Source organism: Chlorocebus sabaeus, chromosome 1, assembly GCF_047675955.1.
Source record: "Chlorocebus sabaeus isolate Y175 chromosome 1, mChlSab1.0.hap1, whole genome shotgun sequence".
Lineage (NCBI taxonomy): Eukaryota > Metazoa > Chordata > Mammalia > Primates > Cercopithecidae > Chlorocebus > Chlorocebus sabaeus.
This window is the reverse complement of record NC_132904.1, coordinates 115,290,251-115,318,214: the sequence shown is the minus strand read 5'-3', so window position 1 is coordinate 115,318,214 and position 27,964 is coordinate 115,290,251. Positions and strand designations below refer to the sequence as shown.

The 27,964-nt window shown below is 49.5% G+C and overlaps 2 protein-coding genes across 3 annotated transcripts; both read right to left on the bottom strand.

Moving 5' to 3' along the window:
- Positions 1-171: 171 nt before the first annotated feature.
- HMBS (hydroxymethylbilane synthase) lies at positions 172-8,438 on the bottom strand. Of its 2 annotated transcripts, none has more exons than XM_008021151.3 (14): positions 8,331-8,438; positions 5,315-5,368; positions 4,925-4,997; positions 4,501-4,550; positions 4,359-4,414; positions 3,883-3,960; positions 3,593-3,670; positions 3,395-3,470; positions 2,155-2,268; positions 1,521-1,559; positions 1,161-1,280; positions 911-964; positions 701-787; positions 172-610 (listed from the first exon to the last, which is right to left on the bottom strand). In XM_008021151.3, exons 1-14 carry the CDS (start codon positions 8,361-8,363, stop codon positions 437-439), a joined length of 1,086 nt encoding a protein of 361 aa, XP_008019342.1. In that variant the 5' UTR covers positions 8,364-8,438; the 3' UTR covers positions 172-436. The 2 variants fall into 2 exon arrangements, with proteins under 2 accessions (XP_008019342.1, XP_008019343.2); XM_008021152.3 differs by having other exon boundaries at positions 8,241-8,375.
- Positions 8,330-27,964, bottom strand: VPS11 (VPS11 core subunit of CORVET and HOPS complexes). Its single transcript, XM_008021150.3, has 17 exons — positions 27,859-27,964; positions 26,056-26,599; positions 24,758-24,906; positions 24,525-24,660; positions 23,711-23,874; positions 21,617-21,864; positions 20,034-20,235; positions 19,482-19,633; positions 16,390-16,576; positions 15,823-15,969; positions 15,402-15,590; positions 15,134-15,295; positions 14,764-14,903; positions 14,471-14,673; positions 14,167-14,338; positions 12,051-12,273; positions 8,330-11,906 (listed from the first exon to the last, which is right to left on the bottom strand). The coding sequence occupies exons 2-17, from the start codon at positions 26,240-26,242 to the stop codon at positions 11,742-11,744; spliced, it is 2,826 nt and encodes a 941-aa protein (XP_008019341.1). The 5' UTR covers positions 26,243-26,599; positions 27,859-27,964; the 3' UTR covers positions 8,330-11,741.

The following is a 27,964-nucleotide window of genomic DNA, read 5'->3' as shown; positions in this document are numbered from 1 at the left end:
GTGTTCCTGGGAGACAATTTATTCTGTGTGAAATGAAAACTATTGAGGCAGAAGCAGAAAGGATGTACCAGGAGAACTTTGGGCAAAAGTCCCAGCCTCCGAGGTAAGGATGAAAGGGCTTTGTGTTTGTTCATATCTTCCCGCCAACCCCCCCCCACCCACACACAAAAACACCTTCAGAGCTGGTTTATTAGTAGAGTTGGTTACATTCAAAGGCTGTGGCTTGGACTTCTCTAAAGAGATGAAGCCCCCACATACTGAGGAGGCAAGGCAGTCATCAAGGCCCCAAACTGAGGCAAATCCCCGGAAGGCTTGAACCCTGCAGTTCAGTCTTCTGAGGTAATCACTCCCCAGACAGCAGTGAGAATGGGGCACTGAGGGCCGGGATGTAGGCACTGGACAGCAGCAACCGAGGCATCTGTGCCCCACAGACCAGTTAATGGGCATCGTTAAGCTGCCGTGCAACATCCAGGATGTTTTTGGCTCCTTTGCTCAGCAACAAGTTGGCCAGGCTGATGCCCAAGTTCTGGGCAGCCAACTGGGGCCCTCGTGGAATGTTACGAGCAGTGATGCCTACCAGCTGTGGGTCATCCTCAGGGCCATCTTCATGCTGTATGCGGGAAGGAGGTGGGAATTGGTGAGAACAAATGAGATTATATGCACTCTTGTTTATTACCCCCTCACCCTCCAGCTTTGGTACCTGGGCAGGGACATGGATGGTAGCCTGCATGGTGTCTTGTATGCTATCTGAGCCATCTAGACTCCAGACTCCTCCAGTCAGGTACAGCTGGGGAAGAAAACAGTTGCCTCAGCACAGTCTGAGAGCGGACTGCTTAGAAACCTGGGATGCACAGGAAGAAATGCCACAGTCCTCCCTTCCCTGGCTTCCCACCTATTTCCCCCCACTTACTTGCCCATCCTTCATAGCTGTATGCACGGCTACTGGCACGCTGCAGCCTCCTTCCTGTAATGAGAAGTTCTTGTGAGCTCCAAGGGTTCTTAACACCATCCTGTGACCACAGACCTGGTCCTCTCCATACACAACATTCAACAAGAATGAGTTAGCACTATATACAGAGCATTCATGTGAGAAATCGTCCCCACCACCTTTCCCAGCTCTCCAAGTCCCCAGCCCTCCACAGGTGGAGCACAGGCCCTACCAGGTGCCTCAGGAAGGCCCTTTCAGCGATGCAGCGAAGCAGAGTCTCGGGATCGTGCAGCACACCCACCAGATCCAAGATGTCCTGGTCCTTGGCTCGGACTTCCACGCCCAAGGCCCCCTGATGGAAAAACAGCCTAGGACATCAGGCCTGCTCTTTCCCCAACCAATGGCGCAAAGCATAGGACCATCTCTATCTACTTGCTCCCCAGGGCCTTTTGGACCAGTAGCATCCCAAGGCCTGCCCCTCCCTGAGAATGCTATTCTGGGGTAGCAGATGCAGAAGGTTGTGAGACCAGCTTCTTGGTTGAGAACAAAGAGAAGGGATATGTCACCATGTGGCTTCCCTGGTCAAGTATACCTGGCCCACAGCATACATGCATTCCTCAGGGTGCAGGATCTGTGGAGGCAGAACAGGTAGTCAAAAGGGTGGACACAGGGATGTCTGAAAACACTTGGCAGTGAGATGATTCCTATCATCGAGAAAGCCTGGGTAGGCCTAAGTGCAAGTCTGGCCTCTTTTTTTTTTGGTAAATTTTCTCCATGAAGGCCTAGAGTCTGGCCTCTGATTCACAATCTTCCCAGCCTGTGGTGTTAGAGGTGGGGTGGTCAAGAAGTGAAGACAGATGGTCCTTGACTTACAATGGGGTTACATCCTAATAAACCCATTGCTAAGTTGAAAACACAAGCTGAAAATGCATTTAATATACCTAGCCTACCTTACATGTGCTCAGAACACTTAACATTAACCTATTATAGTTGGACAAAATCATCTAACACCAAGCCTATTTTACAATAAAGTGCTAAATATCTCATGTAATGAATACTGTACTGAAAGTAAAAAACAGAATGGCTGTATGGGTACTAAGTACAGTTTCTACTGAACGTATATCACTTTCACACAATCATAAAGTCTAAAAATCCTAAATTGGGGATGACTATAAGGCAGAAAGGAGATGCAGATGAACTGGGGATAGGATAGGGGCAGCCCCTACCTGCCCCACCCGGTTATGCCAGCCCATGCGCTGCAGGCCAGCTGTTGCCAGGATGATGGCACTGAACTCCTGCTGCTCGTCCAGCTTCCGAAGCCGGGTGTTGAGGTTTCCCCGCTGTGGAGAGTTGCTAAGGACCACAGTGTTGGGCAATCTGGGGCCTCATGAGATTCCCTCTGCCTGAGTCTGTCTTTCCTTCTCTAGCTGGCTGACTTTCACTCATCTTCCAGCTCTCAGCTTAATGGTAAGAGCTAACACTTACATCATACTTACTACATGCCAGACACTGCTCTAAAAGTACTTTCCATATGTCAGATCATTTCATCTTCACAACAACCCTGTGAGGAAGGTAGTATTATTATCCCCACTTTACAGATAAGGAAAATGACATAGGGAGGCTAAATGACTTGCCAAGGTTACAAGACCTCTAACAAACCTTCCCTGAACCCCCAGACTTCTGTGTTTAGATGTTCCAACTAGAAGTTTCCAGAAAATTCCCAACTTCACTTATTGGAGCACTTCGCACATACTATTTTTAAATTTAGTTTTATGAAATGTACTACATATTCATTGTAAAAGTCAAAACAATATAGTAGCATATAAAAATGGAAGTACTGGCCAGGCGTGGTGGCTCAAGCCTGTAATACCAGCCCTTTGGGAGGCCAAGGCCGGTGGATCACCTGAGGTCAGGAGTTTGAGACCAGCCTGACCAACATGGTGAAACCCCATCTCTACTAAAAATACAAAAATTAGCCGGGCGTGGTGGCAGGCACCTGTAATCCCCACTACTTGGGAGGCTGAGGTAGAAGGATTGCTTGAACTCAGGAGGCAGAGGTTGCAGTGAGCCTAGATTGCACCACTGCACTCCAGCTTGGGCAACAGAGTGAGACCCTGTCTCAAAAAATAAAAATAAAAAATAAGGAAGTACTCCCTATCCCTCCAGAAGTAGTCACTGTTCAGTATAACTGCATTATCCCTAAGTAAAAAGTAAACTCTACATATGCAGGGGAATGTTTATCTTGCTCACCATTTTCCCCAATGCCTTGCACTCCAAACACTTGTCTGGGACTAAGAAAACATTAGACTATAAATGAGTGGACAGATGAGTGGATAGAAGGACAGACAGGCCACTAACCCCACGGGCTGCTTGCTGGAAGCCCCTTCCACTCTCAGGACTCCCAGAGCCCTCTAGACCTTGCCTTTTTCCTTGGCTGCTGCCCCCGTCACTCTTTTAAAAGGATACAATACTCCTGAACTCCAGATGTGAGAACTTTCTCTGCAGCTGGGCCGCTCTCCGCAGGGAGCTGGTTCCCACCACACTGCCCAGAGAGAGGTTACAATGAGATTTTAACTCTAGGCAGTCACTGTTCCTTTCCTCCTCCTCCCATCCCTGCATCTTCTGGGCACATCCCACCAAGCTGCCTATCCAGGCCCCACTTACCTCTTCTCTGGCAAGGTTTCTAGGGTCTTCCCAACAAATTTTGGGTGAAAGACAACAGCATCATGGGGGTTTTCCCGCCTGGAGGAGGAGGGAAGGGCATAGAATGAAGGAAGAAATTTAAGTTCAGATCACCACCAACTCACTGGTACTTCCTGAGTTTTCTGCCAGCAGTCAACACTCCTCAGGGCAGAGGAGATAACCCTGGAGCAGAGGGTCAGATCCCAAAGGGAAAGGCAAAGTTTTACCTGATGCCTACCCCTGCCCAAGCCCCTTACTTGCAAAACTCTTACTTGCAGATGGCTCCGATGGTGAAGCCAGGAGGAAGCACTGTGGGCAGGTCCTTCAAGGAGTGAACAACCAGGTCCACTCTACAGAGATGGGAGATGGGGGCGAAGAGAAAGGGAATGAGCAGCCAGCCTTCACCCCTTCTCCACCCACCCCTGCCTCCACTTCAGTGGTGGAGCCTAGGGCAGTTCAGGAAGCACGTCTTCCCAAAATCTCAGGAGCATGAAACCTGCCCTCCTCTCACTCTCCCTCCTACCCTCCCTCCCCCAGCCATTCTTGCAGTCCAGGCAGCTAGCTGGCTCAGAACCAGACTCTCTCCTTTTCTGAAGCCTGAAAAAACCCACCTATGCGCCGCCTTCAGCCTCTCTGAGGGTTTAAGCCCAGCAGCCTATCTGACACCCGGGGTCCCAGCAAGAGACCTAGCATACTAGGTTCCCAGCAAGAGACTGGGGGGGCACCACACTCTCCTATCTTTACTTACTCATTCTTCTCCAGGGCATGTTCAAGCTCCTTGGTAAACAGGCTCTTCTCTCCAATCTGCCGGACAAGAAAGAGCCTGAGTGAATCCCTTCAGGGAAGGAAAGAAGAGTGGGGACAAGAACTGGGGAAGAAGATGTTGTTACCTTAGAGAGTGCAGTATCAAGAATCTTGTCCCCTGTGGTGGACATAGCAACTGAGGAGAGAGTCAATCAATCAGGCGCTCATTATTGATCAGCATTTACTGAGCCCAGCACTGTGCTACGATTCATGATGAGGACAGAGGCACATAATCCCTGGTCCCTGCCCTCTGAGTATATACGATCGAGCAGGAAGACCAGAAACACTCCTAAAAAGACCCAAAGCTTAAGATGTTAAATGCCAGGCTAACCCAGGTAGTCAGAGCTGGAGGTATTCAGAGGAAAGCACCTTCGGAACTGGGAGCAGCCCAGAGGGATTCTCAGGGCAGCGAGACAGGCTTTAGCTATAGGCAAAGCCAGAAATGCTGTGTTCTCCCCTCTCGGGGTACCAGGCTTCCCATTAGCTTCCACTCCTTTCCAGAAAACTCACTGATTTCAAACTGCAGGCCAGGGTACAAGGCTTTCAGTGTTGCCACCACACTGTCCGTCTGTATGCGAGCAAGCTGCGGGTAGAGATTTGGATTAGTCCTGCCCTTCCCAGCCACTGCTCAGACTCTCATAGGTTAGGCAGATCCTGAAGGGACTGGAATTTCCATCTGAGAATGAGAAGGGGCGTGGGAGCCCTCTGTACTCCAACAATTTTCCCAGCCTAGGGACGATCTTGCCATAGAATGTAATCTGCCATTCCCCAAGGAACTTAACGCCCAGCCACCCCATCTCCTCCATACTAGGAATTAACCCTCTGAGTCCCCCAATTTGTGATGCTGTGAACATCACAACTGTTCTGACAAACCTCTTCCACCCGGGCTCCTGCACCCACCTGGCTCTTGCGGGTACCCACGCGAATCACTCTCATCTTTGGGCTGTTTTCTTCCTGCAGAAAAAGTCCCCAGGTCACAGTCCCCTCTGTTCCTTGTGTTCCTCAATACCTTGTCCAAGATCCAGAATCACTGGCTTGGAAGAAAGGAACTTCAGAACCTGGCCTGTGGCTAGCTGGGGCTCAGAGTGGGGAAATACTTGGGCTGGTCCCTTTCACCTTCCTCAGTACCTTCTGCCCTCCTCAGGGATCCAGAGAAGCAGAGACTAGAGGGAGGCAACAGTAGGACCTGCTGTTGCTGCCACTACAGTAACCAGGACACTGAGCCCTGAAGCCCACCTTGGCCAAGGAAGTTGTCAGTAGGAGTGCTGTGCACAGCCAGGTGGATAAAGAGATAAGGCCCATCAGCCTGGCCACAGGAAGGGTGGGGCCTGCAGCTGGCAGGGGCAGGGCAGCCAGGACCACACTGGGGAACCTGTGCTGAGTCACTGGAGGATAGATTCATTATCTACAACAGACGAGGCACTTGAGAAAATTTCAGTGCCATCCAGATGCCACATGGAGTAGACTACAGTCTAAGAGCAGCAAGCTGCCACCTTCTCCAGCAAGAGGCCCAGATGTCTGGCTGCAAAAGAACTCAAGAGGATGAAGATCCCACAGCGGGGAAAGCTGACAGTATTAACAGTCACTTAATCTGGCTGGACTGCATGCATTAAGGACTGAGATCAACAGATCTGATGTACAGTCCTGCTCAGCCTCTTGGCTGGGTGACCTTGGGTACATTGTCCCATCAGGATCTGTTTGTTCATCTATAAAATGAAGAGGTTGGACTCAGGTTTCTTCTGCCTCAGATGTTCCATAAGACTAGGAGGCTGCGCTGCCTAAAGTTCGTTCACCTAGAGTGTTGCCTCCAGTTTCACCAACAAGGAAATATTGGGAGGCCAGAGCCCAAGTCAAGAACTCAAGAGGACACGCCTCTTCCTCCTGCCAGAGTACCTTGGACAAAAATATTCACTGCCAAGCAGGTAGAACCGAATTCTACAGTCTAAGACAGACATCCCATTTCTCTTTTTTTTTTTTTTTTTTTTTTGAGATGGAGTCTTACTCTTTTGCCCAGGCTGGAGTGCAGTGGCATGATCTAGGCTCACTGCAACCTCTACCCACAGGGTTCAAGCTAAAGGCATGCACCACCATGCCCAGCTAATTCTTGCATTTTTAGTAGAGATGGGGTTTCACTATGTTGGCCAGGCTGGTCTTGAACTCCTGACCTTGTGATCCTCCTGCCCCAGCCTCCCAAAGCGCTGGGATTACAGGCCTGAGCCACCACATCCAGCCTGATCCCATTTCTTTCTACATCAGACAGTAGCCACTGTAGATACTGATACTGCCAACAGTCGACATTCCCTGATATGAGATGTTCATCCTATGGAGTTCCTTTTTTTTTTTTTTTCCTTTGAGACAGAGTCTCCCTCTGTTGCCCAGGCTGGAGTGCAGTGGCACATTCTCAGCTCACTGCAACCTCCATCTCCCGGGTTCAAGCGATTCTCCTGTCTCAGCCTCCCAAGTAGCTGGGATTACAGGTGCATGCTGCCACACCAGCTAATTTTTTGTATTTTTAGTAGAAACGGGGTTTCACCATGTTCCCTAGGCTAGTCTCGAACTCCTGAGCTCAGGCAATCCACCTGCCTTGGCCTCCCAAAGTGCTAGGATTACAGGCATGAGCCACTGTGCCCGGCCTAATTTTTATATTTTTAGTAGAGACGGGGTTTCACCATGTTGGCCAGGGTGCTATGGAGTTCTTTTGCACCCAAACATCTGGGGTCTCTATTGTGGGAGCAGGTGACAGTTTGCTGCCCTCAGACTCTGGTCTACTCCATGTGATCACGCCAGTAAATTAACCCTGGGAGACCCTTTGCAAATTAGGCTAGGCTTGAAATACTAAACGTGGCCACCAAAATTCTGGGCCACAGGGAGCCCACAGAAAGGACTCTAAGGTCCCAGAACTACTAGGTTCAAACAATTCCTTAAGTTCCTTGAATGTGCACAGCATATTCAAGTCAACCGTTTCATTAAAAAATAAAACATTGAGCACTTCTATGTTGAAGCTATTGCTTCTGCATATTGTTGTCCTCTCAACAATCCTATCAGGTAGACAAGACAGGCACCTTTGGGACCATGTTACAGAAGCAACGGGTGGCACCAAGGCATGAGGTGACTTGCCCAGGGTCACAGAGATAATAACCGAGAAAGAGTTGGGGCTACAATTCAGATCTTCCTACTCCCAGGGCTCCGGAATGACTGCAGGAGCAAAGATCCCAGCCCTCACCAACTGGCTGGACAGGGGGAGATTAGCAGCTCCCCATCTCTTTCTTATCTCAGCCTGACAGTGGCCTCCACCAACTCTGCAGTTTGTGCACAAGCCCAGGGCTCAGCAAGCAGGCTTGTAATGGGAAGGCCCACAGCGGCCTCCCACCCACGGTAGTAATTCAGTAGGTGTGTCTCAGCTGGCGACTTGGAGAGTTGGTTGTGGCTGGGAGACCACTGTAATACAAAAATAAGGCGCACTTCTAAGACGTTTGTGTGCAGTTCGGAGGCTTGGCTTATGCTCTCTCCTCTGAATCAAAATTGGAACGTGTTTTCCCAAAGGGGCCGCATCTGCATCCGCCTCGGCCCAGCCTCGAATGAAAGGACCCCGTCTGTGTAGACGAACGTTCGCGGTCTGGGTCACTAAATCTAGAGCCGTGCATCCCAGGCCTGATGGGAATCCCACCCAGATGCCCGCAGGGACCGGGGTTCTGTTCCAGACAATCCTTCCACTCTTAACCCAGCACCACCGCTCTCTTGATTTCCCCATTCCTTCCGGAGGGCAACAGAACTACTGGCCCTTTAAAAACTATTCGGACCAAAAAAAAAAAAAAGCCGTTCTGACCAATAGCGACTGAGGATGGCAACCTGGGGCCAATTGCTGCACGGCTCGTCCAGAAGCCCAAAGTGTGCTGGTCACCGGCTCAGCACTCACCGCCGTTGCAGCCGCATTGCCGTTACCAGACATGGCTCCGCTTAGGAAGTAGGCTGTGTTTGGGTGCCGCTAAGGTCCCCCAGCCCCGGGAAGCCGGGGGCTCCGGCCGGCGAGTACCGGGGACACGTGGGGCCCGAGCTTGTCCTACAGTCTGACTCCTGGTCTCCGCAGGGCTCACGTCACTTCCGGCGCCCTCCCTCGAAGGGGAGGTCCCTCCCTCTGGGCGGGAATTGGAACATTGCGACAGAGTGGACCTCCTCATTCGACCTCTCCATTCCCCAGCTGTGGCATGAGCAAGTAGTGCAGCTTCTATGGCACTTCCTTTGCTTTGTTCAAACTTAGCTTTGCTACATCCCTGAAGTAGGCAGCATTTTCTTTTTGATACAGGGTCTCACTGTGTCCCCAGACTAGAGTGCAGTGGATGACCACGGGTCACTGCAGCTTTGACCTCCCGGCTTCAGCGATCCCCCCACCTCAGCCTCCCAAGTAGCTGGGACTACAGGTGCACAGCACCACGTCCGGCTAATTTCTAGATTTTTTTTTTTTTTTTTTTTTTTTTGAGACGGAGTCTCGCTCTGTCGCCCAGGCTGGAGTGCAGTGGCCGGATCTCAGCTCACTGCAAGCTCCGCCTTCCGGGTTCCGGCCATTCTCCTGCCTCAGCCTCCCGAGTAGCTGGGACTACAGGCGCCCGCCACCTCGCCCGGCTAGATTTTTGTATTTTTTAGTAGAGACGGGGTTTCACCGTGTTAGCCAGGATGGTCTTGATTTCCTGACCTCGTGATCCGCCTGTCTCGGCCTCCCAAAGTGCTGGGATTACAGGCTTGAGCCACCGCGCCCGGCCAATTTCTAGATTTTTTGTAGAGACAGCAGGGAGGTGGTCTCACTGTGTTGCCCAGGCTGGTCTCAAACTCCTGGACTCAAGCAATTATCTCACCTTGGCCTCCTAAAACGCTGGGATTACAGGCGTGAGCCACTGGCCCAGCCAGCATTTCAATTCTTAAGATGAGGAAACTGGTTCAGAGAGATTAAAGGTCATGCCTAAAGACAAGTAACTGAAGTGGGAGCACAAACGCTACATACTTGTAGTGAGAAAAGAGCTTATTAGGAAAAGTGCTTTCCCATGAACATAATTAACAATCATGATTAATAATCACCCAGCTGGGTGCAGTGGCTCACACCTATATTCCCAGCACTTTAGGAAGCCAAGGCAGGAAGACTGCTTGAGCCCAGGAGTTTGAGACCACTCTGGGCAACATGGTGAAAACCTCATCTCTACAAAAAATACAAAAATAGCCAGGTGTGGTGGCACACGCCTGTACTCCCAGCTACTCAGGAGGCTGAGGTGTGAGGATCGCTTGAGCCCAGGAAGTCGAGGCAGCTGTGAGCTATGGTGGTGCCACTGCACTGTCGCCTGGATGGCAGAGTGAGACCCCCCCTTTTTTATGTTTTTTTAAATTTTTTTTTTGAGATGGAGTTTCACTCTTGTTGCCCAGGGTGGAGTGCAATGGTGCAATCTCGGCTCACCGCAACCTCCGCCTCCCGGGTTCAAGCAATTCTCCTGCCTCAGCCTCCTGAGTAGCTAGGATTACAGGCGCCCGCCACCACAGCCAGCTAGTTTTTGTATTTTTAGTAGAGACGGGGTTTTACCATGTTGGTCAGGCTGGTCTCGAACTCCTGACCTCAGGTGATCCGCCCACTTCAGCCTCCCAGAGTGCTGGGAATACAGGCATGAGCCACCGCGCCATGTGCTTAGCACTGTACAAAGAACTGGACACCTATTTGCTTGTTAGGCTTTCATAACAGCCATATAGGGTAGGTGTTATAATCCCTAATGCACAGATGAAGAAACAGATTGATGGGGAAAGAGTGGGAGTAGGGTGAGGGATAAGAGACTACACATTGGGTACAGTGTACACTGCTTGGGTGATCGGCACCAAATCTCAGAAATTACTACTAAAGAACTTGTTCACATAACCAAATACCACCTGTTCCCCAAAAGCCCACTGGGAAAAAAAAAAAAAATTAAAAAAAAAAACCAGTTGAGAAGGTAAGATGTACCCTAAGTCAAACAGCACAACTAGGATTCGAATCCAGGTCAGTGGATCCAAAGTCTACTCATAGCAGCTACAATACTGCCACTGTTTTTTGCTTTTTTACTTTTTGAGACAGGGTCTCTGTCACCTAGGCTGGAGTGCAGTGGTGTGATCAAGGCTCACTGCAGCCTCAACTTCCTGGGCTCAAGCAATCCTCCCACCTCAGCCTCCTGAGTAGCTAGGACCACAGGCAAGCGCCACCAGGCTGGGCTAGTTTATTTTTATTTCTTGCACAGACGGGGTCTCACTATGTTGCCTGGGGGGTTGATCTTGAACTCCTGGACTTAAGTGATCCTCTCACCTCAGTCCCGCAAAGTGTTGGGATTACAGGCATGAACCACCGCGCCCAGCCCATGGCCATCCTAAATACTACCTAAACCACAATGTCAAACGTACTTCCTCCAATTAAACAACATAGGAGATGAGATTAGGTGAGGCTGTGCAGAAAAAAACAACATAGGAGCAATTTTCAGACAGGCAGCGCCACCCAAATTACACAGGGACACCTAGCAACATAAACTTTAGCTGACAATTTCAAAGAGGGAAAGGTGTTTCCAGAAAGGACCTTTTCTCCTGTTTATCATCTGGTAGTAAGTACAGCAAGATGCCAACCTACCCATTATTAAGGTAGGTTAAGCCCAAAGCTCCCTACCAGAGTCTGCCTCCTGCTTGAGTATTTTGCCCAAACTACAGCCATAGAGACCAGCAAGAGGAAAGAGCAAGAGTTGTTTTGTGTGTCTTGGTCCAGGCTGCTCCTGGAGCTCAGTCATTAGGTCTTTTGCAGAGTTTCTTCAGTAAATTGAACTGTACGCAATGCCACAGGCCCCACCCATTACCGGAACGAGACTGAGCCAACATGATCTCCAAGAACACCACAGGAGGGAAGTGGAACGCCAGGAGAGCAGAGGGAAGGAAGTCCATCATGCAGTTAAGAATCACCAGGAAGTCCCCAGAAAAAAATCCTTAAGCTCGCAAATCATTATATTCTTTTATTTATAGACTCTGCGAGCAAGGACCCAAGCACAGCCTGGTGCTCTTGGATAGAGAATAAAGCAGCTATTGTCCACACTCAGAGGTTGCTGAGGTACCCTCCCCCACTGATCTGGAATGATCTACACTGCTAGTGAAGAGGAGGGATGGCAGGCTGGCTAAATAAGAAGGCAGGGAAAGAAAGTCTGCTTTAGTTCTGAGGGCTGTGACATTAGATGAGAGTGGAGCCCTGGGCATGTCAACCAGCCTTCTGTGTAACGCCTGCTCAGGTCCCATTGTGTCTGTCCTCTCGGTTCTCCCCTGTTGCCCACATCTTCCTCCAGGCTGTTTAAGTGCCCCTCCTGGAGTGCATGAGCAAGTCGCGCTGCAGCCCAGCCTCCAGGCTGGAGGTCAGTCTGGCTGTGGGAGGGTCGGTCAGCAGAGTCAATTTGTTGAAAACACCTCTGCCAAAGTAGTCAGCAATCACAGAAAAGCTGTCATTGGAGCACTTGAGCTGCAGGAGAAGAGGAGGGAAGGAGTACCAATCAGAATCAACGTGCTTGTTTCTCAAATGAGGAGGAGATAAGGAAACAAGCCCTCCAGTGACTCTGTGACACTAGTGGGAATCCCCTGGCCCATCTAGCCCACTCATCCCCACCTGATGCTGGAATTGATCATGGAGATCTCGTTTCTGTTCCTGGGCCCGGATCATATCCATGACCTTCCGGTTTTCAGGGAGGCAGGTGGGACAGTCAGCATCACTTTCCGAGTAACTCTCAAAGCAATGTTGGTGGAAGGAGTGGCCACACAGGAAGTGGACTGAGGGCAACTCCAAGGCACTGTTACAGATGCTGCACTTGGTCTTTTGGAAAATCTTAGGACTACAGGGAAGAAAGACCAGAAGTGAGTGGCAAAAGTGAGGGTAAGGTCAGGAGTCAAGGATAAGAAAGAAGGCAGCTGAAGTGGGCGGGGCAAGATCCCTGGTAAGGCCCCTGAAGGCCCTGCCCTGCTCTTCTTATGGGAGAAGACTCCTTAGGGGAGTCAAATGATTATAACAGCCCTGGACCTGTAGTGAGTCTTAGCATGCTCCCAACAAGGCCAACTCAGCCTGGGGATCATTTCCTCTCTCTCCATTTTCACAACTGCCACTAAATCAATTTTCAGGTCTGTAGTCAGATGTGACCCTTTCAGTGAGGCCTTTCCTGGCCACCTTCTCTAAACTTGTTGACACACTTCTTCCCCCGCTCCCCTTGCGCAATTTATTTTCCACCGAGAACTTATCACCACCTAATGTACTACAAAAGTTTGCCTATTAGTCCGGGCGCGGTGGCTCACACCTGTAATCCCAGCACTTTCGGAGGCCCAGGCAGGTGGATCACCTTGGCCGGGCGCAGTGGCTCACACCTGTAATCCCAGTACTTTCAGAGGCCGAGGCAGGTGGATCACCTGAGGTCAGGAGTTCTAGACCAGCCTGGCCAATATGGCAAAACCCTGTTTCTACTAAAAATATAAAGATTAGCCAGGCATGGTGGCAGGCACCTGTAATCCCAGGTACTCGGGGGGCCAAAGTAGAAGAATAGCTTAAACCCAGGAGACAGAGGTTGCAGTGAGCCGAGACCTCACCATCGCACTCCAGCCTGGGGGACAAGAGCGAGACTTCATCTCAAAAAAAAAAAAAAAAAAGTTTGCCTGTTTGGCTAGGCGCGGTGGCTCATACAATCTCAGCACTTTGGGAGGCCAAGACAGGCAGATCCCCTGAAGTCAGGAGTTCAAGACCAGCCTGGCCAACATGGTGAAACCCTGTCTCTACAAAAATACAAAAATTAGCCAGGCATGGCAGGAGGCACCTGTAATCCCATCTACTCAGGAGGCTGAGGCAGGAGAATTGCTTGAACCCAGGAGGTGGAGGTTGGTGGAGGTTGCTGTGAGCCGAGATCGCAACATTGCACTCTAGCCTGGGTGACAGAGTGAGACTCCATCTCAAAAAAAAAAAAAAAAAAGTTTGTCTATTTAACATGTTTGCTCTCTGTCTCTTCTAAAACATAAAGCTCCAGGAAGGCCAGGCTTTTTGCCTGTGCTGTTCAGAATAGTGCTTGGGACATCACAGAGACTCAGAATTTGTAGAATGAAGAAACTGTTGTTCTCTAATAAATATTTTACAGAATGTTAAGGGCAGATAAGATTTCAGAGTTGGGATTATGGCTGGGCACCGTGGCTCATGCCTGTAATCCCAGCACTTTGGGAGGTCAAGGCGGGAGGATCACTTGAGGCCAGGAGTTCGAGACCAGTCTGGCCAACACTATAAACCCCATCTCTACTAAAAATACAAAAATTAGCTGGGCTTGGTGGCACACGCCTGCAATCCCAGCTACTCTGGAGGCTGAGGTGGGAGGATCACTTGAGCCCGGGAGGTCAAGGCTGCAATGAGCCGTGATCACGCTCCTGCACTCCAGCCTCAGTGACAAGATCCTGTCTCAAAAAAGAAAAACACCAGAATGACTTCCAACCACAATATGGATGTGTTTAGAAAAGGTAAAATACAGGCATATAAAGAACAAAAAGTACCTGCTACAAAATAATATCCTCCAAAGCCCAATAAATAATGATCTGTGTAATAAACCATTTTTTGGAATTCCTCCATTAAAACACACCTTGAAGAATCAAAATGCTCAAAAGTACTCCATAAAATCCTCTATGGAAAGTACTTAGTAATAAATACCCTGTGAAGGGCAAGTTATCCCCTGGACTCCTCCACATATCCATGCCCTGGGTACCTGGCCTTGAGCTCTTGGATCTCCTGGCGGATACGGGTGGTCTCCTCTCGGTACCGCCGCACCCGCAGCTCATCCTGTGCAATCTGCTGGCTCTGTTTCTGTAGTTTTTGGACCAGGTAGTCTCTGATGACGGACAGTGTGGCTGTGGAGTTGTGGGCCAGGGTCTGCACCACTGAGATTGGGGTCCAAGAGGAAACAAGACAATGAGCTGCGTGCGGCACTCTCTGGATAGAGCTGAAGGGCCCCTGCCACAGAGCCCAGCTGTCAGCAGCTTGTCACCCACCCATCCTGTCTTCCCAAGTACCTAGAAGAGGTGGCATGAGGTTCTTGTTCTCGATATGCTTGAGGACAGCTGCCACATACTCCTTGCAGTCCTCCTCCTTGCGAGCGAAGTAGCTGAGGGCCTGCTCCCACAAGGAGGGGTCCTGCTCCCCATGGCGCTCACACACGGTGATGACCTGCCGGTACTGCTCGTGCTGCATGTGGTAGTGCATGATCTGCTGGAATCTGTGGCCGGGGCAAGGGCACACCTCAGTGGCTGTCTCTGGAAAATGACTTGGATTCTTCCCCTTTCCCTGAAATTCCCCAAACTCTTACAGCTTCCCCTGCTCATAGAGGTAAAGGACACCATCCTGGAAGTCATGCATTTGGCACAGGACCAGGGCCTTGTCAAAGACGTCGCAGAAGCGACCACTCTTCAGCAGGGAAATGGCCTCTGCGTGAAGCTTCTCTTTGACCTGGAGAAGAAGGAGGGCAGAGTTGCTGGACAAAAGGGGAAAATCACAAGGTCTCTTTGGACAAGGCCAGTCAACTCTTTCCCTCAGTCCATTCCCTCTTCACAGAGGACCACTGAGCCCCGTGGTAAGGTGTTACTGGTCTAAGGAATGCAGTGAAAGGCAGCCACCAAGACGGAAGAATGGAGATGGCATGAACTGTCTTTTCTCCTGCAGCCCTGGCCAGGCCTCACCTGTGGGTCCTTTTCATGAGCCCAGTTCTGCAGTCGCAGCTCAAGGAGTGTGTCGTAGATGCCCTGGGGTGAGTCTGGCTGCACTTCACTCATGTGCTCTAGGAAGGCCTTCAGCTCTCGCGGGTTATTGGCAAAGATGGGGATGAACTCCTCAGAGTTGGCCTAGGATGGCAAGGGAGGAGAAAGGAGGCTGAGTGAGTGGGCATGATATACAGGAAGCCCCTGAAGTGATCCCCACTGTCTGAAGCTCTTTTCCCTGCAGCCTCACCCTGCATCCTGGGGCCTCCCTATCGCTGCGGCCTTCGAGGCTGGGCCGATAATCAGTACAAAGTCCCTTCAGCAACTGAGTTGTCTGCTCTGGTATATGGTGCATGAGGATCTTGCCATAGCGCTTCATGTTGCTCTCTGCCTGCTCAAAAGGCAGCTTGCCGATGTACCGAAGGGCTTCCTGATAATTCTGTGGAAAAGTAAAGGGCAGAGTAGTGCATACTCCTGCCTCAGCCACCAGAAAGCACTTTCATCATTCTGGGGATGTCTTCAAAAACAACACGGCTCGGCCCAAGTTAAGAGTCTCACCTCTACTCAGAAGGATGGGGTGGGAGGATCACCTGAGCCCAGGAATTCAAGTCCAGCCTGGGCAACATAGCGAGACCCTGTCTCTTGGGGAAAAAAGACAGAGTCTCACCTACCTTAATGTCCTCTAGCTGGATCTTCAGGTACCACTCATGATGTGCATGGTTCTCTGCCAGGTACAGGGCATGGGAGTAGTAACCAGCCTGCCGGAGGACCTTGATGGCTGTCTCCACATCAAAGTGGACTTCACTCTCACTTTTTGTCTGCCAAGGAGACATGAGACAAAATCATTTACACAGACGTAGCTAGAGAAGGGAGAGGAAACAGGCATCTGACTTTCAGACAGATGCCTAAGGTGATACCATAAAGTCCACGCTTTGAAAATATTATGCTAGTCAGCCTGTGGGAGTGTCTGACTAAAGTTTTCCTCTGCCCCTACCATTAGAGGGACACCGCTAGGGACAGGGCTTCCCCAGTGCCACCACCCTAGGCTTAGATACCATGGGAAGTTCTAGAGTCATAAAACAAGAGGGAGACGGCACAGAACTAACAGGAACAGCTGCTCCTCTAAATAAGGTCAGCCCTTTCCTCTCCCTATGTCTTGCTGAAACGAACAAGTCCCGGTGGAGCCACCTCATGCTCAGTGGGGCCTCCAGGACTCTCCCACCAACACCATCCTGCACCTTGATGAACTCCTCCAGCTTCGAGCTGTCCTTGAGCTTGGTATAGCAGTTGAGGAGCAGGGTGGTATGGTCAGCATTGGCCAGGGATTGTCGGTGCAGGGTCTGCAGGTAGGCAGTCAGGTTGTGAATGCGCTGGGCATCTAGAAACTTGCGGATCACGTAGGATGGCTCCAACTTTCCAATGGTTCTAGGGAGACACGTGCACCAGATAGCATCTGAATCACTATACGTGTCCAACTCATGTACACAGGAATCACTTGCAGATCTTCTCAAAATGCTAATTCTATTTCAGTGGATCTGGGGTGGGGTCTGAGATTCTACATTTCTAACAAAGTCCCAGGTAGTATCGGTGCTACTAGACTGGGACCACAGTGGGTAGCAAGGCTCCAGGGCACTGCTCCTTAAAATTTGGCTAAAAATAGGAATTCTAAAGAGAATGGGGAAGAGGCTAGACAGGTTTCTTTTTATATTATTATTTTGTTGTTGTTTTATTGTTGTATTTTTGTTCTTTTCCTTATATATATATATATATATATTTTTTTTTTTTTTTTTTTTTTTTTGAGACGGAGTCTTGCTCTGTAGCCCGGACTGGAGTGCAGTGGCCGGATCTCAGCTCACTGCAAGCTCCGCCTCCCGGGTTTACGCCATTCTCCTGCCTCAGCCTCCCAAGTAGCTGGGACTACAGGCGCCCGCCACCTCACCCGGCTAGTTTTTTGTGTTTTTAGTAGAGACGGGGTTTCACCGTGTTAGCCAGGATGGTCTCGATCTCCTGACCTCGTGATCCGCCCGTCTCGGCCTCCCAAAGTGCTGGGATTACAGGCTTGAGCCACCGCGCCCGGCCTTTTCCTTATATATTATTAATTTTTAATTTAATTAAAAATTTTTTTTTTTTTTGAGATGGAGGTTTGCTCTTGTTGCCCAAGCTGGAGTACAGTCGCACAATCTCGGCTCACAACAGCCTCTGCTTCCCAGGTTCAAGTGAATCTCCTGCCTCAGCTTCGCAAGTAGCTGGGATTACAGGCATATGCCACCACGCCCAGCTAATTTTTTTTTTTTAAGCTAGGATTACAGGCGCCCGCCACCATGCCCAGCTAAATTTTGTATTTTTAGTAGAGATGGGGTTTCACCATGTTGGCCAGGATGGCCTTTAACTCTTTTTTTTTTTTTTTGAGACGGAGTCTCGCTCTGTCGCCCAGGCTGGAGTGCAGTGGCCGGATCTCAGCTCACTGCAAGCTCCGCCTCCCGGGTTTACACCATTCTCCTGCCTCAGCCTCCCAAGTAGCTGGGACTATAGGCACCTGCCACCTCGCCCGGCTAGTTTTTTGTATTTTTTAGTAGAGATGGGGTTTCATCGTGTTAGCCAGGATGGTCTCGATCTCCTGACCTCGTGATCCGCCCGTCTCGGCCTCCCAAAGTGCTGGGATTACAGGCTTGAGCCACCACGTCTGGCCTTGTATTTTTTTTTTTTTTTAAGTGGAGACAGGGTTTCACCATGTTGGCCAGGCTAGTCTCGAACTCCTAACCTCAAGTGATCCACCCGCCTCAGCCTCCCAAAGTGCTGGGATTACAGGCATGAGCCATGGCGCCCAGCCATATTTTGAAATCTATGTATTTATTTGTTGTTAGAAATGGGGTCTTGCTATGTTGCTCAGACTGGGCTCAAGCAATCCTCCCACCTTGGTCTCCCAAAGGGATAGGATCACAGGCACATGCCACTGCACCCCAGCCTTAGACAGGTTTCTTTTATTTATTTATTATTTTTGAGACGGAGTCTCGCTCTGTCGCCCAGGCTGGAGTGCAGTGGCGTAATCTCAGCTCACTGCAAGCTCCGCCTCTGGGGTTCAGGCCATTCTCCTGCCTCAGCCTCCCGAGTGGCTGGGACTACAGGCACCAGCCACCACACCCGGCTAATTTTTTGTATTTTTTAGTAGAGACGGGGTTTCACCATGTTAGCCAGGATGGTTTCGATCTCCTGATCTCATGATCCGCCTGCCTTGGCCTCCCAAAGTGCTGGGATTACAAGCGTGAGCCACCGCACCTGGCCACCTTAGACTGGTTTCTAAAACCCCTTCTCAAGGCAGAAAATTCCAAGAATTAGTACTGAGGGAAGGAATTATGGAAGCAAGAAATGAATATCTTTTCCCCCTTAAAGAACCAGGTCAAAGTAAGTATTTACAAAGGCCAAGCTAAAGGTTAAAATGAGAGGTAATCATCAGCTGAACTGCATACTGGTCATATAATATTTGACCCTAAAATTCTCTTTTCAACAAGGAATCTTGTCCTCTCATTTAAGGCATTATAGTTCCTGTAAAAAAAATTAAAAAGGCCGAGCATGGTGGCTCATATCTGTAATCCTAACACTTTGGGAGGCCAAGGCAGGTGGATTGCCTGAGCTCAGGAGTTCGAGACCAGCCTAGGGAACACCGTAAAACCCCGTGTCTACTAATAATACAAAAAATTAGCCCGGCATGGCGGCATGCACCTGTAATCCCAGCTACTCGGGAGGCTGAGATAGGAGAATCGCTTGAACCCGACGCAGAGGCTGCAGAGAGCTGAGATCACACCATTGCACTCCAGCCCGGGTAAAAGGTGAGAATCCATCTCAAAAAACAAAACAAAACAAAACAAAAACAAAAACAAAAAAACGCTGGGCGCGGTGGCTCATACCTATAATCTCAGCACTTTGGGAGGCCAAAGCAGGCAGACCACCTGAGGTCAGGAGTTCATGACCAGCCTGTCTAACATGGTGAAACCCCGTTTCTACTAAAAATACAAAAAATTGGCTAGGTGTGGTGGCATGCACCTGTAATCCCAGCTACTCGCGAAACAGACAGGAGAATCACTTGAACCCGGGAGGCAGAGGTTGCAGTGAGCCAAGATCGCACCATTGCACTCCAGCTTGGGCAACAAGAGCGAAATTCCATCTCAAAAAAAAAAAAAAAAAAAACTAACAAAAACAAACAAAACAAAAACAAAAGCAAAAACAGTTCCTGGTAGAATTCTAGCCCCTACCTGGAGCATGGATGGGCTTTAGCTATCTAGCTGCCTGTCCCTGCATTCACAGCTATATCCCAAAGTGCCTCCTGACTGACCGGATATACTGCTGGACAGCCCCATCATGGTTGCCCTTGCTGTAGAGATGGTCTCCATACTGCATGAAAATCTGGGCCAGCCCATCACTGTCCAGATGTTGGCTCTTGGCAAGATTAATCGCCATCTCAAATAGATTCTTCTTAAACAGCATCTAGAAGGGAAGAGAGATTAGAAAATTGGTAGAAGCGGTCCTGGTAAGACACTTTCCCAAAATGTGCCCACAACATGCAAAACAGAAAGTCCTGGATTTCTGATCTGCCTAGATCCTAGACAAACCTAGAGCTCCCAGAAATCCCCAAGATCAGTATCACCTTATTTCATAAGGTGCTCTGGAAACAAAGTGAACCCTTAGAGTGGGCTCAGACTCCCAGCCATTATTTCCCTCTAAAGCCCCATCCCAGGCCATTTACCTTATAATCCTACCCTAAGGAAGTTGAGTAAGGCTGTGACCCACAAGGAGGGAAACACCCTAGCCAATATGACTTGGGGAACCTGCTCCTGCAGCTGCTTCTAGGTGCCTATGGCCAGCTCTGGGAGCCTGGTGGCCTTGCCTCCAGTTTGGTCTGTGTGTCCTTCTCCTGCAGTGCGTGGACCCGCCCATCCCGCGTCAGCACGTACAGGGAGCCCCACTCAGCAAGCACATCCACTACATCCTCAAAGACAGCGCTATAGGCTATGAACTTGTTGCACAGGTCATAGATGTTTAGAATCTGCTTGTCGGAGCTCTGTGAGTCCCTGCTGGTAAACTCTGACCTGCATAGGAAAGAAAAAGCACCAGATATTTGAACATCTCTGTCTTATCTCCCCTTTATTTCCTTTCCCATGATAACTTTGGTGCACATTCCATCCAGCACAAATCACCTCTCTGGTCCCTCACATCCCATAACATGCAGCACTATGCTGGTAGTTGTAGAAAGAGAACATATAAACCTGACCTTACCCTTTAGGATCCTACAATTAACCCAAGCAACAGATGAGAAAATTAAGTACATTCAGATATCCATTCATTTAGAAAATAATCATCCAATACATGGTATATTTAAAACATTGTGCCTGGCACTGAATGAAAGCAAAACAAACCAGCATCTAACAGGGAGTACTTTCATCATGCAGAAGACCCCACCTACCCCTTAAAAAAACAAAACCAAAACAAGACAAAAAACTTGCATCCCACATTTCCCAGCACTTTCTAATTTCTCCACTCTTGAATCCTTTGTTCCTCTGCCCAACTTATTTTGACAAAAGAGTTAAAAAACAAAACAAAGGACGGGCGCGGAGGCTCACGCCTGTAATCCCAGTGCTTTAGGACGCCAACGCGGGCAGATCATGAGGTCAGGAGATTGAGACCATCCTGACTAACACAGTGAAATTCCATCTCTACTAAAAATACAAAAAATTAGCCGCGCATCAGGGCAGGCACCTGTAGTCCCAGCTACTCGGGAGGCTGAGGCAGGAGAATGCCGTGAACCCAGGAGGCGGAGCTTGCAGTGAGCCGAGATCGTGCCACTGCACTCCAGCCTGGGCAACAAAGTGAGACTCTGACTCAAACAAAACAAAACAAAACAAACAAACAAACAAAAAAAACAGGTCCAAATTCCCTGGAGCATTCTAGTATACTAGGGCTATGTAGCAAACACCTGCAGCAAAAACACCCATTTTTCATTTAAAAAAAAAGTTATAACCAACTCTAGATATAAGTGTCACCAGCTGGGTGCGGTGGCTCACGCCTATAATCCCAGCACTTTGGGAGGCCGAGGCAGGTGGATCACCTAAGGTCAGGAGTCTGAGACCAGCCTGGTCAACATGGTGAAACCTTGTCTCTACAAAAAATACAAAAAGTAGCCGGGCATGGTGGCACATGCCTGTAATCCCAGCTACTCAAGAGGTTGAGGCAGGAGAATCACTGGAACCCAGGAGGCAGAGGTTGCAGTCAGCCGAGATCATGCCACTGCACTCCTGGGTGACAGAGCGAGACTCCATCTCAAAAAAAAAAAAAAAAAAAGAAATGTTATCTACATAACGCCAGAGTAGGAGTAGGAGACTGGCAGGATCCAGGCATTAGGATTTTAAAATCAGGCAGACTCTGGGGAACAAGTCCAGCCCTCTCCCTGTCCCTTCTCACTAGAGTCCTTACTTGGGAGAAACCTTCCGGTCACGGGAGACAATGACAAGGTAGCCTCTAAACCAGTGGGCAATGAGCTTGTGGCCCTCAAAGGCGAAGCAGGGCCCACGTTCATCAGGCTGGTACAAGTAGACACACTCATCCCCGGCCACAATGAACTGCAGGTCCTGAGAAGGGTCACTTAGGGCTGAGCAGCGCAGGCCACAACCATGGGTGTCCAACTCCACGCGAGGGTAGTCTTTTCCGGAAACTATATAGGACTGCCAGAAGTAAGAAAGGGGTTAACAGGCTCCTTTGAGGAGGTAACACTAAGCCTTCACGAAGGTATTCTCATCTCCATACTGGCTCTTTTTTCCCTCTTAGCATTCTAAGTCTTTCTCTTGGCTGCTGACCTTCTTCATTAACCATCACCCATCTATTAAATATATAACAGGGACCACCATTTCTTTCTCTGTATATGTTATTTCTATCTAGTACAGAAATTCTACAAGTAAGAGAAATGCAATAATCTACTGTTTTATCAACAGTATTCCTGAGAGAGTAGACTGTTGTAAATCTGGGGCACCAGGAACAAGAAAAGTAAAGATACTTGTCCATTGTCATTTAAAAAATTAGTTAGAAATAGGCCGGTGCAGGCCAGGCACAGTGGCTCAAGCCTGTAATCCCAGCACTTTGGGAGGCAGGGACGGGTGGATCACGAGGTCAGGAGATCGAGACCATCCTGGCTAACATGGTGAAACCCCGCCTCTACTAAAAAATACAAAAAAAAATTGCCGGGCGAGGTGGTGGGCGCCTGTAGTCCCAGCTACTCGAGAGGCTGAGGCAGGAGAACGGCGTAAACCCGGGAGGCAGAGCTTGCAGTGAGCTGAGATCCGGCCACTGCACTCCAGCCTGGGTGACAGAGCCAGACTCCGTCTCAGGAAAAAAAAAAAAAGAAAAAAAAAAGAAAAAAGAAATAGGCCGGTGCAGTGGCTCATGCCTGTAATTCCAGCACTTTGGGAGGTTGAGGCAGGTGGACTGCTTGGGCCCAGGAGTTTGAGACCAGCCTGGGCAACATGGTGAAACCCCATATCTAGAAAAAATACAAAAATTAGCCAGGCATGGTGATGCATGCCTGTAATCCCAGCTACTCAGGAGGCTGAGGTGGGAGGATCGCTTGAGCCCAGGAGGCAGAGGTTGCAGTGAGCTGATGCAGTGCCATTGCACTCCAGCCTGGGTGACACAGTAAGATCCCGTCTCAAGGGAAAAAAAAAAAAGCTAGTTAGAAATAAAATTCAAGGCCGGGCGCGGTGGCTCAAGCCTGTAATCCCAGCACTTTGGGAGGCCAAGACGGGTGGATCACGAGGTCAGGAGATCAAGACCATCCTGGCTAACACGGTGAAACCCCGTCTCTACTAAAAATACAAAAAACTAGCTGGGCGAGGTGGCGGGCGCCTTAGTCCCAGCTACTCCCGAGGCTGAGGCAGAAGAATGGCATAAACCCGGGAGGCGGAGCTTGCAGTGAGCTGAGATCCGGCCACTGCACTCCAGCCTGGGCGGCAGAGCGAGACTCCGTCTCAAAAAAAAAAAAAAAAAAAAAAGAAATAAAATTCAAGGCCAGGCGCGATGGCTCATGCCTGTAATCCCAGCACTTTGGAAGGCCAAGGTGGGTGGATTACCTGGGGTCAGGAGTTCGACACCAGCCTGGCCAACATGGTGAAACCCCGTCTCTACTAAAAATACAAAAATTAGCTGGATGTGCTACTGTGCGCCTGTAATCCCAGCTACTCAGCTACTCAGGAGGCTGAGGCAGGAGAATCACTTGAACCTGGGAGACAGAGGTTGCAGTGAGTCGAGATCTCACCACTGCACTCCAGCCTGAGCAACACAGTGAGACTCCATCTCAAAAAAGAGAAAGAAAATTCACGTCTTTTTACTACAAGCCCAGAGTCTAACTCTTCCCAGCTTCCTAGGCAAAGAAATAAAATACAAAGCTAGGCAAATGATTCGAATTATATGATTAAAATTTTAACAATCCCACCTTTCCTGTCACTTCCTTACCCTATCCCCCTGAGCAATGGAGAAGCCCTTCCTGCCTGCTCCTAAGAGTGGAGGCCTTGGTCATACCTGGACATTCTCTGTTGTCACAACAAACAAGTGAGTGGTCTTTCCTGCTTGGCGAAAGGCCAATCCAGTTACAGGATAGTTGCCCTTGTGCAAAATCTGGGTCTTGCTATGCCGGTCTCGGGTGATGTCTCCTTTGTTCAATGTAACACTGCCATCTGTGAAACCTGTAGGATAACAAGAAAATTACTTCAGTGAGGCTGAAAAGATCAGGAAATGGAGAGGGAAAAAAGACCCTTGAGGCACTCAGAAGTGACAAGCTTTCTCCATATACCCAACCTCTCTAATTAATGGTTAACCTGAATATTGGCACTCACTGACACATTTTCAAAGAACAAAATTAAATCCCTTCCCATTCCAAACTTTATTTATTTTATTTATTTATTTATTTATTTAGAGATTGAGTTTCCCTCTTGTTGCCCAGGCTGGAGTGCAATGGCGCAATCTCAGCTCACTGCATATAACCTCCACCTCTCAGGCTCAAGCGATTCTCCTGCCTCAGTCTCCCTAGTAGCTGGGATTACAGGCATGTGCCACTACGCCCAACTAATTTTGTATTTTTAGTAGAGATGGGGTTTCTCCATGTCAGTCAGGCTGGTCTCAAACTACCTCAGGTGATCCGCCCGCCTCAGCCTCCCAAAGTGCTGGGATTACAGGCGTCAGCCACTGTGCCTGGCCCCCATTCCAAACTTTAATATCTCAAAGGCCTCAGTTCAATACAAAGTGGTCTCACAAAAACAGTAAAGATGAAAGGCAGAAGCAACTCTGAAGAAAATATATAACGAATCTAGGAGTGTTAGTTTTGCCTTCTGTTTACCAATGGCCATAAAGTTGAGATTTTCATGGACAGTCAAACAAGATACAACAGTTGGCTCTGTTCCTGGAATAGCAGGGAAGATTCGAGTGCAGAGTGGATTGCCACCATCTCTCTTCTCCAGGTTCCAGATCTTAACCTGTGGACAGACCTCAGAAGTGTAAATGCTAGTCATTCTCCAAGAAAAAATCATTTCCAGGCTTCCGGATCTTTCCCATTTCCCTGCTGGGACTCACCAAGGGGTTGATGCCCTCTTCATCTTCTCCAACAGATGCCAGAATATTGTGCTGCTTCAGTTGGTACAGGTGTGTCACCCGTAGTTTGTAGGCCTGGAAGCCTGTAAGCTGTAGGGAACGTGGCAAGAACCAGATCTGGCCTTCCATATGTGCAGGGTAGTCAAGGAGCCTCCTTTCCAAGGAGAGATACTTATATTCAGACCAGAACTCAGATAACAATTACATGCATATAACTCTAAAATTTTCAAGGATTTTCCTACATATCATCTCATAGAACTCCCTATCTTAAAAAGAGTAGGGCCAGGCACGGTGACTCACGCCTGTAATCCCAGCACTTTGGGAGGCCAAGGAGGGCGGATCACCTGAGGTCAGGGGTTCGAGACCGGCCTGGCCAACATGGCGAAACCCTGTCTCTACTAAAAATACAAAAATTAGCCGGGCATAATGATGTGTGCCTGTTAGCTACTCACGAGGTTGAGGCAGGAGAATTGCTTGAACCCGGGAGGCGGAGGTTGCAGTGTGCCCAGCTCACACCATTGCACTCCAGCCTGTGCAACAAGAGTGAAACTCCGTTTCAGAAAAAAAAAAGAAAGCGGGCCATCCCAGCACTTTGGGAGGCCAAGGCGAGTGGATCACGAGGTCAGGAGTTCAAGATCAGACTGGCCAATACGGTGAAACCCTGTCTGTACTAAAAATGTAAAAAATTAGCCGGGTGTGGTGGCGCAGGCCTGTAATCCCAGCTACTCGGGAGGCTGAGGCAGGAGAATCGCTTGAACCCGGGAGGCGGAGGTTACAGTGAGCCGAGATCGTGCCACTGCACTCCCGCCTGGGCAACAAAGTAAGACTGCGTCTCAAAAAAAAAAAAAAAAAAGAGTGAAAAAGACCAGAGTTGAGTACCAGCAACATGAAGAAGAAAGCAACAAACTGCTAGCCTCATTTACCTCCTCGCCAACGATAACGGGCAGGGGAGAGCATGTCACTTTACATATTCATCTTTTAAAGCCAACTTGCTTTTTTTTTTAATTGATCTCAAATTAAGCTTGTCAAATTGGCATGTACACTTCTCTTACAGATAAGGAAATTAAAACCCAGAGAGGTTAAATGACTTGCCCAGGATTGCTCAGTTGATAACAAGTTAGGAAATGGACTTCTTTCTTCCCGTAGATCACAGAACGACTCTGGATGACCAGCTAAAGGAAAGAGGCACGCGGCACTGACCCCTCCAACAAACAGATTTCATCCTAACTCGATCTCTTCGGGATCCCGGGAGGGAAAAGACAGCTCCAAACGAAGGATATCTCCAAAGACCAGGCTCCCTCGGCCTGAGTCGCAGACAGTGATGCCAGGAGGGAGGCAAAGGAACTTGGAAGCAGCGGATCCAGAAGCAGGTGTGGCCCCGGGAGCGGCCCCATCATTGCCCAGCGGCTCCTTCACCAGCTCCTTGTCGAAGAAAACGAAGCGCCGCCACTGCAGGTAGGCCGCCATTTTGGCCAAGGGCCCCCACCTCCGGGAGCTTTGTCACGTGAGCTGAGCCAGCGAATCACGTGGTCGGCAGCTTCCGGGAGCCGTTGGGCCCAGGATCTCTAGAGTCCGGGTGACAGCTTCCCGCTGCTGGGAAAGTGGGCGGGGCCGCGCGCGGTAGTCCTAGTTCCGCAGTGTGCGACTTTGCCGGATGTGACTGTAACTTCGCTAGCTAAAATGGTTGAGAGCGGACCCTTCATCCCTTTGAACGTGTTTCTTCCTAAAATGCGCGGGTACCGGGAGATCAAGATGAGCGATGTCATGCGCCTTGTGGACTGTAACCCGTCGTGCCTAAGTGAATGACGTTTTGACCTCACAGGACTGTTTTGGGGCATAAATGAAACAGTGTATGTTAAACCAGTTTTTCGGCTGTATGAGAGGAGAAATAAAATTAGAAGTTTGTGTCTGCCACCACGCAGATTGTGAACCATAGTCAATGTCTTACATTCGTTGTTGTTCCCCCTGTCAGAGCGTATGACACCTAACAGACGCTCAAAACGTTTCCCAAGGAAACGGGCTGGGCGCGATGGCTCATGTCTGTCTGTAATTCCAGCACTTTGGGAGGCCGAGGTGGGGGAATCACTTGAGCCCAGGTGTTCGAGACCAGCCTGGGCAACATGGTGAAACCCCATCTCTACAAAAATTACAAAAATGAGCCAGGCGTGGTGGTGGACACCTGTGGTCCCAGTTACTTGGGAGGCTGAAGCAGGAGGATCGATTGAGCCCCGGAGGTGGAAGCTGCAGTGAACCGTGATTGTGCCACTGCACTCTAGCCTGGGTGACAGAGCAAGACCTTGTCTCAAAAAAAAAAAAAAAAAAAGGAAACGGAAATACTGATGGGGCAGGAACTCCCAAGGCCCTGGGCTTTCTCCCCCTTTCCATAGTGGCAGGGTATGGGACATAGAACTGAGCAAAAACCTGGAAGTGGCGGCTTTGAGAGCTGAGTGTTTTAATGATAAGTGGCAGGTGTCCAAGATATTACATGGCCATTCTCCACTCCCAACTCTGGCTAAACCAGCTTTGAATGCAAGCAAGATCTATCCTCATGGACAACTACTGTAGGTTTACTGTTTGTGTGCCATGAGAAGCTATACACAGAAGTGACATAGCATCATTTTGAGATAGTAGGGACATATGAAAAAGTGACTCTGTGGTATTTGTGAAGTTTATTTTTTGCACTCCTCTAACATCCTTTTTTTTCTTCTTTTTTTTTTTGAGACAGAGTCTCTCTCTATCCCTCAGGCTGGAGTGCAGTGGCACAATCTCGGCTGACTGCAACCTCCACCTCCCGAATTCAAGCGATTCTCATGCCTCAGCCTACCGAGTAGCGGGGATTACAGGTGCCTGCCACCATGCCTGGCTAATTTTTGTATTTTTAGCAGAGATGGGGTTTTGCCATTTTGGCCAGGCTGGTCTCAAACTCCTTATCTCAGGTGATCCACCTGCCTCGGCCTCCCAAAGTGCTGGAATTACAGGCGTGAGCCACCGCATCTGGCCCTCCCCCAACTTATTTCAGAATATTTGATGCCGTATTTCCACCAGCCAGAGTTCCCTGAGAGCAGGGGCTACGTCTTGTTTACCGTGAACGAGGCCTAGCAGAGCCTGGTAGAAGTCCCATGTTTGGTTGGAGGAATGAATGTGGATGATTCCCTTCTTATCCACTCCTCTCCTCAATCTGGTTGATGG

Coding starts and splice junctions, on each gene's coding strand:
- HMBS (XM_008021152.3), bottom strand. CDS start 8,363: ATGTCTGGTAACGGCAATGCGGCTGCAACGGCGGTGAGTGCTGAGCCG. Junction 4,415..4,500: donor TTGATACTGCACTCTCTAAG/GTAACAACATCT, acceptor CTTGTCCGGCAG/ATTGGAGAGAAGAGCCTGTT. Junction 788..910: donor CAGCTATGAAGGATGGGCAA/GTAAGTGGGGGG, acceptor TTTCTTCCCCAG/CTGTACCTGACTGGAGGAGT.
- VPS11 (XM_008021150.3), bottom strand. CDS start 26,242: ATGGCGGCCTACCTGCAGTGGCGGCGCTTCGTTTTCTTCGACAAGGAG. Junction 15,296..15,401: donor GGGAGGCCCCAGGATGCAGG/GTGAGGCTGCAG, acceptor TTGCCATCCTAG/GCCAACTCTGAGGAGTTCAT. Junction 14,674..14,763: donor CTCTATGAGCAGGGGAAGCT/GTAAGAGTTTGG, acceptor CCCCGGCCACAG/ATTCCAGCAGATCATGCACT.